Source organism: Schistocerca cancellata, chromosome 6 (genome assembly GCF_023864275.1).
Source record: "Schistocerca cancellata isolate TAMUIC-IGC-003103 chromosome 6, iqSchCanc2.1, whole genome shotgun sequence".
Taxonomy (NCBI): domain Eukaryota; kingdom Metazoa; phylum Arthropoda; class Insecta; order Orthoptera; family Acrididae; genus Schistocerca; species Schistocerca cancellata.
This window is the reverse complement of record NC_064631.1, coordinates 338559904-338578235: the sequence shown is the minus strand read 5'-3', so window position 1 is coordinate 338578235 and position 18332 is coordinate 338559904. Positions and strand designations below refer to the sequence as shown.

The 18332-nt window shown below is 44.1% G+C and overlaps 1 protein-coding gene across 2 annotated transcripts in view; it reads right to left on the bottom strand.

Moving 5' to 3' along the window:
- Positions 1–13925: 13925 nt before the first annotated feature.
- LOC126191441 (uncharacterized) overlaps positions 13926–18332 on the bottom strand; it is a 411004-nt gene continuing 406597 nt past the window's right edge. For both annotated transcript variants that reach the window (XM_049932320.1, XM_049932319.1), the window contains exon 8: positions 13926–14394. In XM_049932320.1, the coding sequence (XP_049788277.1) occupies positions 14026–14394 (369 nt within the window). In that variant the 3' untranslated portion in view covers positions 13926–14025. The remainder of the gene's footprint in view (positions 14395–18332) is intronic.

Genomic DNA, 18332 nt, shown 5'->3' with positions numbered 1-18332 from the left:
CTACTGAATGCCAAACAAAAGATTATCTTCGTCCGTCGTTGAAAACATGTACAGTCCTAAGGCTGAAAAGGCACCAAGAAAGTGTTGATCCGTGCGCCAGTCGAAAGAGCGGACAGCAATAAACTTCCAGGGAGGCATAATCCAGCGCCCCCTTTCAACGCTTGCTTAACCAGTCGCCCACTGCTGGTCGGGCCAAGTTCAGTCGCAGACTTCGGGACTATCAGTACTAAGTAATACGAAGACGACACTTAGCCTGCCTTCTGAGAGTAGTAACAGTGAAAAGTAACTGCAAGTAGGAGTCACAGGAAGTACTGTAACCCATCTTTTATCAGTAAGTTGTGTTCCTTTCCTTTTTGAAAAAAAGTGCCCTGTTAATTAGTAATTTAAGGTATTGGTCATTTTGGATTCCTGCCAGTGAACAATTTACGAATTATTTCGGATTTCTTACACGAAGCTGAATTATTCCTCGGCTTCTCGTGAATTTTTCCTTACGTGTGGTTAGGATGGTGGCGTTTTATAATCTATTTCTTCTGACTAGTCAGAGTACTCAGGACCTGTTCACGATAAGCAAGAAATAGTTTATATGCAGGTGATTACATTTCTATAATTTAGTCCCTGGTTGTGCGGGTTTTCCCTAAGGCAATAATTGCAACTGAAAGCACTCAGGTATCAAGCAGGTCATCGAGGGTCAGAAAAACCATTCCCGAAGCAAATGCAATACCGATAAAGGAAAAGCAACAAAAAACCTGTAGATTATGTCTCTATTAACTTATGTACAGCTTGCCAAGGAGGATGCAAGTGTGAGATCGAATGGGGTGGAGTAACTGTGTTTGTAATTTCACCCATAAAATTGCCCTTTCGAAAACTCCAGTTAAGTTTATTACAGTAAAGTAATTTACTCTCATTCACAAGGCTTGTTCCATAATTACCTGGTAAACTTATACCTACGCCCACGCTCTTTCTCAAATATGCGGGTGACACAAAATTGTTTCAGAATGTTTTATTGTCTACTGACTCTTTGATGCCGAGCAAAAGATAGCGTCGAAGATTATTCATGCTGAAAATGGACTTTTGGAGAAGAAACAGTTGTATCTGTCATGTGCGAATTGACTCTGTAACCGGATGTGTGAATGTGGAAGTAACATTAAAAGACCATCAAAATGAAACGTTTGCTCCGGTATGGATACCTAAGAAGGATGAATAGTCGCATATACCTGAGAAGAATACGGGAAGGAATTCGCCTAGAAGGAAATAAAGTGCAAACAGCCAAGCAGAACCTAATACGAAAATATTCGTGCTAAAATGACAAAAAGCTTCGATGGTAACAATTTTCCAACTAATGTGCCACTAACATGAGAGTGGGGTAATTTCGCTCTGAAACGAGTTTCCTTGTACAAACGTTATGAGATTACGCTGCAGTGCATTTGTCATTATCTGAAAACATAAATTAAATGATGTTTGTCAGTCGGTTTAATTATCCTCCATAATGAATCACCGATTTTTCGGAGACAACAACCCATTTAGCAAGAAACATGAAATTCGAAATTAAATCGAGCAATAAAAATGTCAGTCATGGCTACAGCTGCTGTTCACATTTACACGAGTACTGGGGCCAATTAGCGCTTCTGCTGATTGAAATTTCACGACAAAAACCGCTCTGTTGCACCAGGATTACAAGTGAAATTCGGAAACGAATCACTTAAGCTAACAAATGCAACAGCACGCTAATTATCATGGTAACACTGTGGAACTGAATTGTGCGAGCCAGCACAAAAAACTCAGGTATTGTCGTTTTCTGCAGTAAATGTGCTGTACACGATCATTTGTTCAATTTTTCCGGAGCAGTTGTTTATACATTTAGTCTCCTATAGAACATCAGTGTTAAATTTATTTTACATTGTGGTAGCCCACATAAAAACGAGAAAATGTATTTCAGAGAAGGCAGGCTAATAGGAATGTCAGGGAACATGAGCTACAGAGTCATTTCTTAGTCCCGTAACCTCTTTAGTAATTTAGCTGCTGCGCGATACTAGTTACGGAGCTTTTTATTGACTTATTTGCTGACCTTTAGAGATAAGTGTTTAGCCAGAGAATTACTTATTCACAGAGTTGGTACAGAATATCATAATATAGCTAAGGCAATGGAAATTATGTTAATAGCAGTTAAACTTCATGGTACATTTTGTACAATCACACATACAACACAGTCCATATATTACAGCTTCTCAAGCTGGATCCTTTGTGTCTGACATAACAGAATGTCTGCTTCTTGCTGAAACAGGGAAACACTGACATAGTCCGTTGTCGACAGCTGCCGAAAGAGATTCGTCACAGAAATAGGTTGCGGAGTTCCTGCTCTTATAATGGCCCTGAAAAAGTTTCAGCGTTGTTTTTCGTAACGCGAACACCCTATTATCACGTAGTTAAGGTCTGCAATCTCAGTTCGTGGACATCGCAATACATAGCTGACTGAACTTTCATCCTATAAAGATGTCAAGGATAACAGCCGTGAACGAGCCGGAGGCGCGTTATAGTGGCGATATTACGTCGAGGTACATTGATTTGGGATATCCTGATTTTTCGCTGAATACTCGGCAGTATTGTGGCTACATGTCTTCCGTAGGACTGTTCTGAGATCTGCTATATCTGTGACAATTCTTTAGGTACTTTCTATTGACGCTAGCAACAAAATCTGTGAGTGAAAGACAATTGTAGTAAGGTTGGCCTTCAGTCACTCTTTCTTTCGCCAGGTCGTCCACCATCTCGTTGCATGAGATGCCACAGTATCCCTTGACACGTAACAACTGGACATTTTTATGTTGGCTTTCACACTGGTAGAGTAATTTAACAACATCGAACCACATATGGAAAGGCCTCCTTAAGTGCAAGATCTTCGGCTGTGAAGATGCTGGCTAGCCCAAGACTGTGGATCTCCTCAGAAGCAATCAAACAGGTCCTTCTCTTGTTTTGCAGCCATCAGCAAATATTTTCAACGAAGACAGAACGTTTAAGAGATCAAATCGGAGGGGCCTTAAGGAGAAGTGAATGATGGATCCGACCAGCCGGTGTGATAAAAGATTTTGGGTCAGTAGATCAGTACGCAGACAACAAAGAGTCTTTCAGGACGAGGGGTATCACATATCTTTACTGTCTGAAACTTTGAACTAATGTGTGTGCTCTCCTCCTTTGAATCCTATTGATATACCCATTTAGCTCGGTAAGGCTGATAAGATTATGTAGGAGAGGAGAAACTGTTTGCGTTGCTCTACTACGTATGAATTGTGAGCCCAGAAAGTCCTCCCTTGCCTCCACCAAAGGATATAGAATTCATTACCCCAAGACAGATTCGTATGGCACGGTACTGCAGAGCATCGAATTCGCTTGACAGACGTCGAGACCTCTTCATGTAACATGCACCCATAATCCATTGTAGAACGAATCATGTCTCGCACGTGAGGTACCGCTCGTGTGACAATGAGTGATCGATCGACCTTGGAAATCAAATATTCCACATGGCGTGGCCACAACAGTTTGCTGTCGATATAGAATTCAATCTATTTGCCACAGATCCCTACTGGAGTGGTAGAAAGCCCTAATCGTATCTCAGGTGTTGAGATCCTTTCTTTGTGGTTTGTTAAGTCAACCGCAAAGATTTGGTGTCTACCACACTTAATTCAGTTCTGCTCGTCGACGAGAAAAGCACGTCCGCCGATCGAACCAACTACATTAGCCTCAGCCTGAAGCTGACAGAAAACGTGCACAAGCTTATAGCAAGTTGAAAAAAGGGAGGGTGAGAGGGAGCAGTGGGGTGAGATATATATGTGCACATGATAAATCCCTTCCCCTGGAAATTTCTCTCCTTCATAGGTCCTCTGTGTATCACAGATGACGTCTCACTAACTACATTTGTTCTAAAATTGGTGTACACGTGAGGTGCCTGTTAGCTTCCAGCGCCCTGAGTGGAATGCATAAGTTTTAATAAGTGTTCACCAACCTGCAGTATTCTATAGTTGTTGTCCCTTGCACAGAAAACAGCACGTACGTCACATATCGGTTATCTTGTGGCTGTAATAAACTCTTTGGAAGGAACAAATATTTTAGAAATAATTAAATTTCCAATAAGTTTGTTTATAGGGGCCGCCACTCGCTTTTTGTTAGCAGAACACGAGAAACTGCACATTTACATTCTATTTTAGAGTCACAAATAATTTGTATTCTTCAACAAAACAATGAACTGTGATATGTCTGCGTAAGCAGAAGAAACTAACGATAGTAGTCTGAAAACAATTTATTGGACTGTTGAATTAACCAAAAAAATTCTCCAAGCACAACACCAACACAAAACAGTGATCCGTCTTCGAATCACAACTACATACAAGAATAATATAGAAAACAACTGAAATAATTTCTTACTAGTCCCCGGCAAAGACTTATCTGATATACCAAGCCTAATCCAGATACCAGAGAGAACATCCAAGCCGGGCTGCAGGGGTGGGAGCTATCCACGTCTGCTAGCGGTCGATCAACTGCCGATATGTGTTTTTTTTTACTTTATTGTTTTTTTAACACCTGAACAAAACAGGTAGGCTGGCAGCGGCATGCTACGCCGCTCCTCAGCCAGAGAGTTGACAATCACAGTACAAAAAATGGAGAATGAAATGAACATAGTGACGGGCAAAAAACAGTGGTCACAGTCACACAAAAAACACCGAGCCGTTCACACTCGACGAGAAAGACACTGAAAACACATTGACATGGCGCACAGAACACTGACGAATCCGATGGCACAAGTGAACGGAGAAGCGTGACGGCGGACACTAAAAACACGAAACAACGTCACACACACGAGACACAGATGGCGATGATCTCGGGCATGCGAAAGTCCACGTAGCGTGTGCGAGTCCGGGGACCTGCCAAGAGGGGAAGCAGGGTGAGGGTGGGTGGAGAGGGAGGAGAGGGGAGAACAGAGATGCCAATGGCTGAGGAGAGGGGAGGAGGAGTAGAAGGACAGGGGAGGGGAGGCCCGGGGGAGAAGTGGGGAGGAGGGGGGGAGGGATGGAGGGTGCCCAAAGGAACAGATACAGTAAGAGGGAGGGAGGATCAAATTTGGTAGGAGGGGTAGATGGAGGGGAGGAGGACATCATCAGGGAGGGGGAGCTGGCGGAAGCCACCTCGGGAGAGGGTAAGGAGGGTGGAGAGATGGAGACCAGGTGGGACGTGGGAATACAGGTGCGGCAGCGGGCGGGGGTGGGAGAGGAGCGGGGAGACGAGCGGGTGAGGAGGAGCGAGTTTGCGGGAGGTACCGATATGTGGCCGAGCGCCGACCTTTATAGCGCTTCGGCGGATGAGTACTTCGGAACTACTTTCCATCACGTGGTTTAAGGTGTGAAAATAGTTAGAGATCTGCAGCGACCTCTTCCTTATGTTTATGTGGGCAGGTAGTGGCCCCTGGTGGCCGCTGGTGTCATTGCTGTGTTGTTGTTGTTGTTGTGGCCGTTCATCAATGTTGCCTGTCGGTTGTGTAGCGCTTCGGTGTGCCTGCGAGGCAGGCAACCTGATGCTGCAAGCTGGCAGTGTGGTTGCTGAACCTCTAGGCGCCGTGACGTCTGGTGGATAAGGCCACAGCAAACTGCGTATTTCCGCAATTACTGTCACATTGTTCTCAACTATATGTCCAAACAACCAGAGTTTGCTAATAATGTCTTGACACGAACTGCAGCAGACAATATGATCTCCGACTCTGCCTCTCAACAGATACTCGACTGTTATGATCCTTATCCATGGTACGGTTAATTGTCTCCACGTCTGCGCTGATAGTAGCAGTGCTTTCACAGTAATATACACAAACCAGCGCGTTTCTGTGTTTTCTCAGGACGAGAGCTTGCTCCCCGAACAGCACTAAGCAACTATAACAGCCGCTTTCCCAGTTGCAGCTGTTGTCGCACATTCTACTGCTCCTTTTAAAACAAAATCACGGTATATAGAAGCCTGGGATAAGAGATGGTTTACATAAACGTCCTTCCCTCTGTAAACAAAACCACGAAAATGTTGAATAATCACACTGCACTTTTATTTTTCTGCTTTTTTTTACATCTAGCAAAAAACGCAAGGATCTGAAAATGAGATACGTAATATACACACACATAAAAAAAAGTTTTGCATCACCCCGGTTCCCAGAACTCCTGTAAATAGACGTTGATTGTGGATAATGTATCACAGACACAGTTCCTCTGACTATTCAGAGATGTCACTAAACCCGTCCACAGAAGTGGACAACCATGCATGAGAAGCGCCTATTAGACGGAGTGAGTCTGACGGCCGATCAGTTTCAGTCATCCCACCAGGAAGGAGGAACAAAGCTCGTGTTGTCTGTGGTTAAACCATGGCAGACAATACCGCGGTTCGATCGCGTTCGCCGGGAAGGGCTCTCAACAAGGGAAGTATCCAGGAGTCTCGGAGTGAATCAAATCGATGTTGTTCGGACATGGAGGAGATACAGAGAGACAGGATCTGTCGATGAAATGCCTCGTTCAGGCAGACCCAGGGCTATTACTGCTGTGGATGACTGCTACCTACAGAACCCTGACAGCAACAACACCACGTTGAATAATGCTTTTCTTGCAGCCACAGGACAGCGTGTTAAGACTCATAGCGTGCGCAAGAGGCTGCATGATGCGCAGCTTCACTCTCGACGACCATGGCGAGGTCCATCTTTGCAACAAAGACGCCATGCAGCACGGTACAGATGGGCCCAACAACATGCCGAATGGACCAATCAGTATTGGCATTACGTTCTCTTCACCGATGAGTGCTGCATATGCTTTCAACCAGACAATCGTCGGAGACGTGTTTGGAGGGAATCCGGTCACGTTGAACGCCTTAGACACACTGTCCAGCGAGTGCAGCAACGTGGAGATTCCATGTTGTTTTAGGGGGCATTGTGGGGGGCCGACGTACGTCGCTGTTGATCATCGAAGACGCCGTAACGGCAGTACGACGCGTGAATGTCATCCGCCGACCGACAGTGCACCCATATCTACAGCATATTGACGAGTCATTCGTCTTCATGGACGGCTATTCGCGCCCCTTCGTGCACATCTTGTGAATGACTTCCTCCAGGATAACGACATCGCTCGACTAGAGAGGCCAGAGACATGAACCCTATCGATCTTGCCTGGGATAGATAAAAAAGGGCTTTTTATGGACGACGTGACCCACCAACCACTCTGAGAGATCAACGCCGAATCGCCATTGAGGAGTGGGACAATCTGGATCAACAGTGCCCTGATGAACTTGATAATATGCAACGACGAATACAGGCGCGCATCAATGCAAGAGGATGTGCTGTTGGGTATTAGAGGGACCGGTGTGTAGAGCAGTCTGGACCACCACCTCTGCAGGTCTTTCTGTATGGTGGTACAACTTGCAATGTGTGGTTTCCATGAGCAATAAAACGGGCGGAAATGATGTTTATTTTGATCTCTATTCCAATTTTCTGTACAGGTTCCCGAACTGTCGGAACCGAAGTGATGCAAAACTTTTGTTGTTGAGTGTATGTTTCAAGCAATCGAGAACATACAGATTGTGCATCTGAAGGAGAACTCTCTTGGTCTCAGAGTCAGTGGAATACATATATTTACCTGTGGGTCAATATATCCTTACCATTACTGAGCGATGTGCAAAACATCGAAGACGTACTGACTATGGGAAATACACACACCTACGTACATTCTGTTATTCCAGTCAGCCTTCGCAGCTGTGTCGTCTCAGCGCATCTGTCTGGTAAGCAGGAGACCCAAGTTCGAATCTCGGTCTTATAATCAGAAAAGTGAGGGAGGAGAAAAGAAAGTAGCGTGCCTAACGTCCATGTGGCGGGTCCGGGTTCGGTTCCAGCCGAGTCAGAGACTTAACCCGCTCAGGGGCTGGGCGTTGCGTTGTCCTCATTATCATTTCACTGTCATCATCAGCAGCAGCAGCAGTAGCAGTATCAACGACGCGGAAGTCGCCGAAGTGGCGTCGAATAAAAATAGTTGCACTAGGCAGCCGAAGAACGCCAGACGGGGTTTCCCGCCCTACAATAGAAACATTCCATTTCAGTAAAAATTGTATTGTGCGAGAAGAGCGTGAACCGGAACACCGGATAATAATTTTAGTAGTCCATGGGAACGAGCTGCCGAGGCTGAGAAGACACGATGTAACACGCTGAATTGTTTACTTCCCTCCAAGAACTCTGGCATCACCAGGGCAAATACGGGCAGAATCTCTGTCAACATGAAGTAAAGGTGACAGACGCTGACAAGTCACACGTCATCCACGAACTATAAATGGTCTGCAAAACAGCAGTTACGACAGTCATTTGTTTCCGACGAAATGGAGGATTTCGTCGCAAGCTCGTGTTTACCGAGATTTAACGCTACTAATAAACATAAAAATGTTTCATGGAAGGACGTGGTCGTAAGAAACAGTATATAAATAGGGGCAGCCGATGTGCTACATTTTTAAGGTGCAATGTGATTTCTTACAAACTTCTGTGATCAGATACAACTGACTTCACGATGTGTACTGCTAACCGGCGCAATATTTTCTCAGAGATATTTCGAAGCTCGCTTCTAGCCCGCCTGGTTCCGATACAGCACGTACCACGGTCCGAAGAAGGAGCCAAAGACCCTTATATTGGTCCTCGTGTAGTGTCCAAAACGGCGCTTTCGTTATACGTGAAACACACAGTATTTCATGTTCTATCAGTAACTGCTCGGTTCATGTCATTTTATAGCCGGGCAACATCTTCTCTTCCGTAAAATGGGTTTACCACCAAGAACAAAATATCTGGCAGTGAATCCATGCATCTTTCGAATTTTTTCCTATTTTCTGTGCAAATTTCTATTGTATCCTAAAAGACGTGAAGCGCATTCTCTGGTGTTTCAGCAATATAATCCCAATTTCGTTTTTGCATTATGCAACTGGAGTCATCCGAAACAATTACTGCTCATGTCGCCTTTTACGGGAGTTCACTGTTAACTGGAGACGTCGGTTTGATTCCCATTACAAAGAAACATTTAAATCGGAATTTTACGTGCCAATCCGAAAACGAAGAATAAACAGTAGCGACTCATTGTCAGTAGCGCTGTATGCTCGGCGGTAGCATTGAGCGTTGGACCAGAGCAGTGCTGTTAGTGATATTCTATAATTGCTGTGTAGACACTTGCTTGACAGGTGTTGTGTACGGAAGACACTATCTTCTGTTCACGAAGTTAGTGGAGCATGACGTGTAATTTCACGTGTTTAACTCCGCTGGTATGTATTTGTCTGTTATCTCATGATATGTCGTTGTTTCAGGCATTTTCCGTTGCTGACGATCATTTTATAGGACGGATGCGAGCATTGCATAATTTACGAACCGTAATCGGACGTAAACATTTGGCGTTATACACCTCCGGAAACCTACATAGAGTATGTATTACAAAGAATATATGCTTTTCTTTTCTCTGGTGTTGAAGGTAGTAGTTTAGTTATCTTAAAGTTTAGCACCATAATTAGTGGAACACAAAACTTGCATGGAGAACGTATGTCAGGTGTTGGAAGTATATTTCCTTCACAGGAGTGTAAACAGCGCTCCACTGCACAAGTAATACATCGGAAACCGCACTGTTTTTACTTCAAAACACGTTTAAGCGCAGAGCTGTGTGTTTGTTTATGTTCTGCGATCATTTCTCGCTTTTCAGTACACCTGTCTATAAAAACACTAGAGTAGTACTTCAGATTTGATAGCAAGAGTGACTTACGTAAAATGTTTCGAATTTCTTCTGTCTGGAATTCCAGCATGCATAAACCATACGTTTCCTCCTCTTCTTAACCGTCTACTATATCACCAGAGCGCTCTCAGATGTATCAGGCTCTTATCTACTATACACCAAGTAGGAATGCTTGCATCCTCAGCATGTACACATCTAAAGAGATCATGTGTACTTGGGTGGGCGATGTTAGTAAGATTGGTTTAGAGCAGTCTTCACAGAATGGCAGTTACGGTACTGGAATGAGAAGAGCGGACCATATCACTTCCAAACGTAGCCGACGGTATGTCGCCTTGTTTCTCCCAGAGAGTGGTCCATAACAAATAGACAAGTATTTCGCTAATATTCCAGAAGTCGTCATTTCCTAGAAATACGATCTATTTGAGATTCTTGACTGTTCAGTTTCTCAACTGTGACTAATGTGTAATTAGAGCAGTGAGGCCATTTTCCATCCGTTGTGTTAGCATCTATTGTCCTTCCTTCAGTGATAGTTTGCTGCCCTATCCCTTCTCACTGACGCTTTCTTCCCAGATTTATTACTTATATACACAAAACTGTTGCATCCTTGAGCCCCTGGTACTCGATGTACGCTTAGCGCTTATCGGTTGCCGCTACTAATCCGAAGTTGGGTTCAATACCGTACGCGTGCTGCTAGTACTACTATAGCACGCGTCTCATTTGACTTGGCAGGTGAGATAAGCGGTTGCGCAACGACCAAGGTCAACGTTCACACAGAGTATCTCCAATGAGGCTGATACAATATTGTAAGTAATTATTTTTCTTTGTTTAATATGTTTTTTGGTAAGAATTATATATATATATATATATATATATATGTGTGTGTGTGTGTGTGTGTGTGTGTGTGTGAGTGTGTGTGTATGTGAGTGTGTGTGTGTAGCATCACATTTGTGGATCGGTGGGAGGCAATTCTTCAGGCAGCAGTTGTATGACACTTCCATAAATTTCGACTAGTATTGTTGACTAGGGCACATAGAAAGATGAGTATATACACACATGTGATCGAAAAGGAGAAAAATACCCGTTTCAAGCGCCCACAGTCTCTCCGCATACACCAAGGCGAATACCTCTGGTTCATTCATTCTGGAGTAGTGGAAAAGCATGAAGTCGTCTGTGGGCTGACCAGCCATTTCAAAAAACAAGAACAAAGACAGCACAGTCAGTAGGCTCCATGAGCCCTGAAATACATCCTCAGTCTTTCCTGCTGCACCATTATTTACTGAAAAGTATTCCCCTATGCTCAGCCATTATCGCCTCCTTCCATTCCTCAAGTAGGAAGCTGTAGACACAGTCTTCAGGTGTATTCTTACAACTAAATACTTGCTAAACTCCTCTCTGTCCAACGCCAACATCTTGTCAATTGAACACATTTCCCAGCAATTTATTTAATTAATTTAATTAATCTTTAAATAAATATACAATATATTGTTCAAATTTAACACCCAACACTTGTGATGAGATCCATTTTTTCCTGAGAGCGTTTTTCTATCGTCCCACCAATTTTAAGCAGTTGTGTTTACCTGAATTTCAGAGAGAAAGGCTGTAGGGTATTGTCAGTTCAGTTTCTGAACCAAAATTTAGGACTTCCTCCCAGTAGGGTAATACACATCTAAATAGAGGAACACAGTTTCCAAGACAATACCTTGCATCCTTCCCCTCCAATAGCTCAGCTCAGACTGAGTCTTTTTTCTGCCAGTTCACAAGTAGGTGAGGGGAGGGAAGTAGGTGAGAGGAGGGGGAAGTGGGGGATGGGAGGGGAAGTGGAGGTGGTGGAAAGAGTGGGGGTGGTGATGTCAACAATACAATGTTGCCACATTTAACCCCCCCTCCACAGGGAGGAAGTGGGGGACCACTCAAGGAGAGCCACCATCACGACTGTGCCAGCTTTCTCTTTACACCTCTACTGTTGGAGAGGGATAAATGCATCAATTTGAGGTGTAGGGGCAATGGTCCGGAAATGACAAGAGTCGAAGTTTGTTACCGAAAGTCCTTCTGATACCTCTGACTGGGACCTCTTCTACTGCAAGCTCTTTTCTCTTAATTTTTTGAGAGCTGGTAATATGGTGCAAAATAAGAAAAATTCGTGGTAAATAAGGACTCTAAAATGCGCACCTTAACAAATATGAGCACTTTTTCAACTTTTCTGCTGTGAAACGCACCTCTTGTACTGAACAAGATGGATTTCATAGCCCATGTTAACTGACTATTTTCCTTTTGTTGCTCTGTAGTGCCTGCTCCCAACATATGGAAATCAAAGAGCCTGTAATAGAAGAAGCCGAATGACACAGGTAGCACAACGATTTTTGCTTATTACAATCGCCTCGACCGTTTGCTTACCAGCTGAGAGTTTGTGACAGCATCACAGAACCACCCTGCATTGCAGAGCTGGACACTAGTGGTAATGCATATACGAGGAACTCGAGTAAAAGGAAAATATCTGGACAAATACATCTGAATGTATCTTTATAGTCGTGGTTTCGCACATTGATAGAGAATAAAAAATTTGTAAGTTCCTCCTTTAATCGAGGATAATCTCCACCGAATATACAGGGCGTTACAAAAAGGTACGGCCAAACTTTCAGGAAAAATTCCTCACACACGAAGAAAGAAAATATGTTATGAGGACATGTGTCCGGAAACGCTTACTTTCCGTGTTAGAGCTCAATTTATTACTTCTCTTCAAATCATATTAATCATGGAATGGGTACACACAGCAACAGAACGTACCAGCGTGACATCAAACACTCTGTTACAGGAAATGTTCAAAATGTCCTCCGTTAGCGAGGATACATGCATCCACCCTCCGTCGCATGGATCCCTGATGCGCTGATGCAGCCCTGGAGAATGGCGTATTGTATCACAGCCGTCCACAATACGAGCACGAAGAGTCTCTACATTTGGTACCGGGGTTGCGTAGACAAGAGCTTTCAAATGCCCCCATAAATGAAAGTCAAGAGGGTTGAGGTCAGGAGAGCGTGGAGGCCATGGAATTGGTCCGCCTCTACCAATGCATCGGTCACCGAATCTGTTGTTGAGAAGCGTACGAACACTTGGACTGAAATGTGCAGGAGCTCCATCGTGCATGAACCACATGTTGTGTCGTACTTGTAAAGGCACATGTTCTAGCAGCACAGGTAGAGTATCCCGTATGAAATCATGATAACGTGCTCCATTGAGCGTAGGTGGAAGGAACTAAAATGAGCTCTAACATGGAAATTAAGCGTTTCCGGACACATGTCCACATAACATCTTTTCTTTATTTGTGTGTGAGGAATGTTTACTGAAAGTTTGGACGTACCTTTTTGTAACGCCCTGTATGTACGAAGTACTACTTACTGTGAATATGGTGAGTTTGTTTCATTCCTGAGGCGCGGGTGGGGAGAGCGGGAGAGTGCTGAGCGAGAAAAAGTTACTTAAAGGTTTTAAATGATGTATAAAGTTTGTTGCAAGTCACTAAGTGCACTCATTTCCAAATACTGGATTAATGACGTCTGGGTCTTTGCACGTCATTGAGTACACTTCCATTTCGCATGCACCCCTTTGGTAGGTAGGTGGTTCTTACCCCTGCAGCGACTCTTTACAGACAGTAATTGGTATATGTAGCATGTTTGGTTGAAATCAGTGAAGTGGTTTAGGAGGAGACGTGGAATATACATACATTTTTATATTTGTGTATTCCTCGAGATCGTTGAACGTTACTTGACATGAACTTTGGGTGAGTTACTGATATAATCCAACGACCTAAAATCCAACGTTGATTTTTTGGCTAAATTAAATGCCTATTCTCTGTTGTCTGTATTCAAACTGAGGAATTTACGTGTAGTTTTCAAAGTGGAAAGTTAGCTGATTCTAGGCGTCTCAGTCCGGAACCGCGCTGAAGCTACGGTCGGAGGTTCGAATCCTGCCTCGGGCATGGATGTGTGTGATGTCATTAGGTTAGTTAGGTTTAAGTAGTTCTAAGTCTAGGGGACTGATGACCTCAGACGTTAAGTCCCATAACGCTAAGAGCCACTTGAACAATAGTGCTTAGTGCCATTTGAACCACTTTTTGTTAGCTGGTACGACTTATAGCTGGATTTGCAGGAAATGAATGATCAGTGGGTAGAGAGCCTGGTGACAGTAAACAACATTCAACATTTTATTCTCTGTTGCCACAGTACAGACATTCAGTTTAATAGCACATAACAGAAACGGAGTCGCGAAATTTCTCAGAGCACTAACAGTTGTCAGAGTCGACTACGGTCTCTTGTGGTGTGGTCGCCGGCTCGCCGTCTCTTTTGTAGACTCTCGAGTAAATGGCGAACGTGAAGAGCGAGACGCCCTCCTCCATGACGGCGGCAGTAGTCTTGAGCGTGAACCGCTTGAGCTTCTCCCCCGCCGGCGCGGTGGTCATGTTGAACCTGTCGGCCGGGAGCGGCGCCAGCCCCGGCAGCAGCGTGTTGGCCGTCACCAGCGTGTGGTTGGTGCTGAAGACGCCGCTGATGCTGATGGTCCGGAACACCGTCGCGTGTGCGGCCTCGTCGGGTAGCGTCAGCATGCCGCACGAATCCATGTCGTCTCGAGAGCAGGGAATCACGCCGCACACCTGGGCAGAGCAGTTTATTCTAAGCCTTGTACATTTATGCTATGCAGGCCACTGAGCAGTGGATGTTGATAAGAAGTGCTATTACGCAGGGTACATCGTAACTGGGGAGTTTGTTGGACTATGGGCGTAAGTGCGGAAAGTGCATTTCCGGTAAAAGTGAGTTGAAGAATTCCATGATTATATATTATTGAAAAACAGTTATATTTCAATGATACAATAATTCTGTCTTAGACCATACTTTTAACATACAGAATCATTCCTTACAAATGAAGATATTTCTTCTATTTGTGATGTACTATCCAAAATATGATGAATGTTTCACGCCCTTTTTCCATCAAACCACGATAAATCTACAAAATATGATGAAAATTGAATAAAATGTTCTCGGGTTTCCAACTGCGTCATTTGCTTAAAACTACACGAGCTTTCTGCCAAACACTGCCAGAGGGCTGTTGGTCCGCCCTTATATACGCTAGCTGCCCGCTGTGACGTCACTGGTGCCCGTGCGAGGCCTGCGAGAAAGACAAGCCGCGGCGCGTACGTCACGAAGGTAGTCCTGAACTCGCTCGCTCGCTCAGCTCAGCAGATAAAGTGCGTTTCTAAACCTGTTAAGTCGCAGCTGGGCGTGTAAGTACTAACGAGAATTCTTCTTCCACTGCAATCTGCTATTACGAAATCTTAATGATTAACAGTACTACAGCAAAATTCAATTTAAGATCAGTGCTCGACATAAATGGTATAACGGCCTGTTCATAGCATTTAGTCTCTTCTGCTGAAGCGTACTCATTACGTGCTGGAAGTGGTGCCCCATGCAACTGATAATCATTTTAACATGATTTTATTGTATTGTACGCCCGTACAGCCGTAACAAATTATAAGCAGGCCCATGGACTTCCCATAATTACAGGACTAATAACAGTAAGATGCCATAATGGCGGATTCCAGTAGAAGATTTAGTTTTCGTTTCTACCGACACGCCTAGTTATGAGTTAACAGGTGTAGAAACGTAGTTTTTCTGCTGATCTGAGCGAGCGAGCGAGCGTAGGACTACCTTCGTGACGTACACGCCGAGGCCCGTCTTTCAAAAATGGCTCTGAGCACTATGGGATTCAACTGCTGAGGTCATTAGTCCCCTAGAACTTAGAACTAGTTAAACCTAACTAACCTAAGGACATCACAAACATCCATGCCCGAGGCAGGATTCGAACCTGCGACCGTAGCGGCCTTGCGGTTCCAGACTGCAGCGCCTTTAACCGCACGGCCACTTCGGCCGGCCACCCGTCTTTCTCGTAGGCCTCTTGCCAGTGACATTGCCATATATGGGCATGTTCTGAGTCGGTGTTCGATGTGCCCTCTTCAACCGCGCGATCGCTGGATAAACAGCGAGCCACCGTTTCTATTCAGGGTGTTTGCGGTAATTTTTATTTCAATAGCTTCCTTTATTAAACTGTCCCAGAAACCGTTAGTGCGAGCCACGACACATAGACAGAGGATAAAGAGAGACCATCCAGCACAGAAGAGCACAGTATTAGAAACATTGGTGCATCGTGCAAGAGTATTATCAGACGATGATAACCTGCCCCATTAGCTGAGCCACATACGCAAGGTTTCCAGGAATAACGGCTACACCGCCCATCAAGTGAAAGAAGTGAATTCTGCGAAATATCAGAATAAGACCACCGACGAAGATCAGGAAAAGAAACTTGCTTTGCTGCCATGCTGTGGCTCTGTGTTGGGCAAGATAAACCGCCTGTTAAAAAGACACAAGATCAAATCAATCTTCAGGCCTCCAACGAAAATCCGTCAATTACTGAGACCAGTTAATGAAGCAGTAGGTCTCAGAACACCTGGAGTCTACGAAATACCTTGTGAGTGTGGCCAGAAGTACATCAGACAAACAGTGCGCACTGTGGAACAACGCAGGAAAGAATGTGAGAGGTATTATCGGCTACGCTATCCAGAGAAATCTGCGTTAGCTGAGCATGCGTTAGAAAACGGTCACCACATAAAATTTGACGGTACCTCTGTCGTGGCTCGCACTAACGGCTTCTGGGACAGTTTAATAGAGGAAGCTATTGAAATAAAAATTACCGCTAACACCCTGAATAGAGACGGTGGCTTGCAGCTCAGCGCTGCGTGGGATCCAACGATGGCGCGGTTGAAGAGGGCACATCGAACGCCGACTCAAAACATGCCCATATATGGCAATGTTACGGGCACCAGTGACGTCACAGCCGGCAGCTAGCGTATATAAGGGCGCACCAACAGCCCACTGGCAGTCATATCACTTGACAATGGCGAAGGAGTGCTTGGCCGAAAGCTCGTGTAGTTTTAAGCAATTGACGCGGTTGGAAACCCGAGAACATTTTATTCAATGTTATCGCCGCGAAACTCTGCATTCATACATCATGAAAATTGATTTGAAAATTGCTTTTATTATTTTATTATTCAGTTAAGCTGTACATTTGTAGATAGGCTGTTTATGTTTTCTTATTGGCAACGTTACGTAGCGCTCTGTATGAAAATCCCTGGCTGTGCTGTGTGCAGTCTGTGGCTAGTTTGCATTGTTGTCAGCCATTGTAGTGTTGGGCAGCTGGACGTGAACAGCGCGTAGCGTTGCGCAGTTGGAGGTGAGCCGCCAGCAGTGGTGGATGTGGGAAATGAGATGGCGGATTTTTGAGTACAGAATGGATATTATGAATTGCTATGTACATTATGCTTTTTCAACACTATTAAGGTAAATACATTGTTTGTTCTCTATTAAAATCTTTCATTTGCTAACTATCCCTATCAGTAGTTAGTGCCTTCCGTAGTTTGAATCTTTTATTTAGCTGGCAGTAGTGGCGCTCGCTGTATTGCAGTAGTTCGAGTAATGAAGATTTTTGTGAGGTAAGTGATTTGTGAAAGGTATAGGTTAATGTTAGTCAGGGCCATTCTTTTGTAGGGATTTTTGAAAGTCAGATTGCGTTGCGCTAAATATATTGTGTGTCAGTTTAAGCACACTCATGTACAATTGTTCTAAGGGGACGTTTCACATTAACAAAACATATACGTTCTTAGCCATTATAGTTCTTGTTCAGGATCAGTAGCTTCTTCACTATTTACTCTGTCTAGAAGTTCTTCATTCCAGCCTTTTACTGTATTAGGAAGAAAGCGCAACAGGTGTAGAATGTCCTTCAACTTTGCTTCTACGGTTGGTTTCTCTATTAGTGACAAAAATGAAATATCTTCAGGGAGCCTTGTTGATTTCTCAATGAACTTAAAGGGTATAAAGACCTTCCAATATCATTTTGAAGCATCGATTATGCCATCACTGCCAAAGTGCATCCTCACATATGACTGCAGCTGGAAAGGAAATTTCCCGTGCAGCTTTGATGAGAAGAAGCCCATTAAACATTTCTTCCATCTGTAATTACTCACTTCCGTCAATGACGTGAAATGGCTCTGCTTTCTCTCTGCATTGTTTAAAAGTTATGACATACTCTTCTTTTGAATGTACAGTTTCCCTCTTCTTCAACTTTCTTCCATAAATGCCAAAATTCCAGTTACACTTACTTCTTTTTGTCTGTAACTCATTTTCTGACTCATTACTACTCACTTTACTCATTATATCACGCAAGTTAACACGCAACGCAGCTCAGAGTTGATACGATAACCTACACGCATTAAACAAGGTGACAACTGCCTGTCATCCACTGCCTTCTTAAGATAATTGCTTAGCTTGCACCGAAGATATCGAGTCGAAATTTTGAAGGAGGGTAATGCAAATACGGAGGCATCGATTTAGCACTTTGACGGAAAAAGGGTGTAAATCCAATTACGCCCATATTCCATCACACACCTATTGACAGCGAAAATTGCAGTTGTTCAAAGTATGTCACAAAGGAAGCAAAGAGATTCGAGTAAACATGGGTCTCGCAACGAGTCGTCTGAGAGAT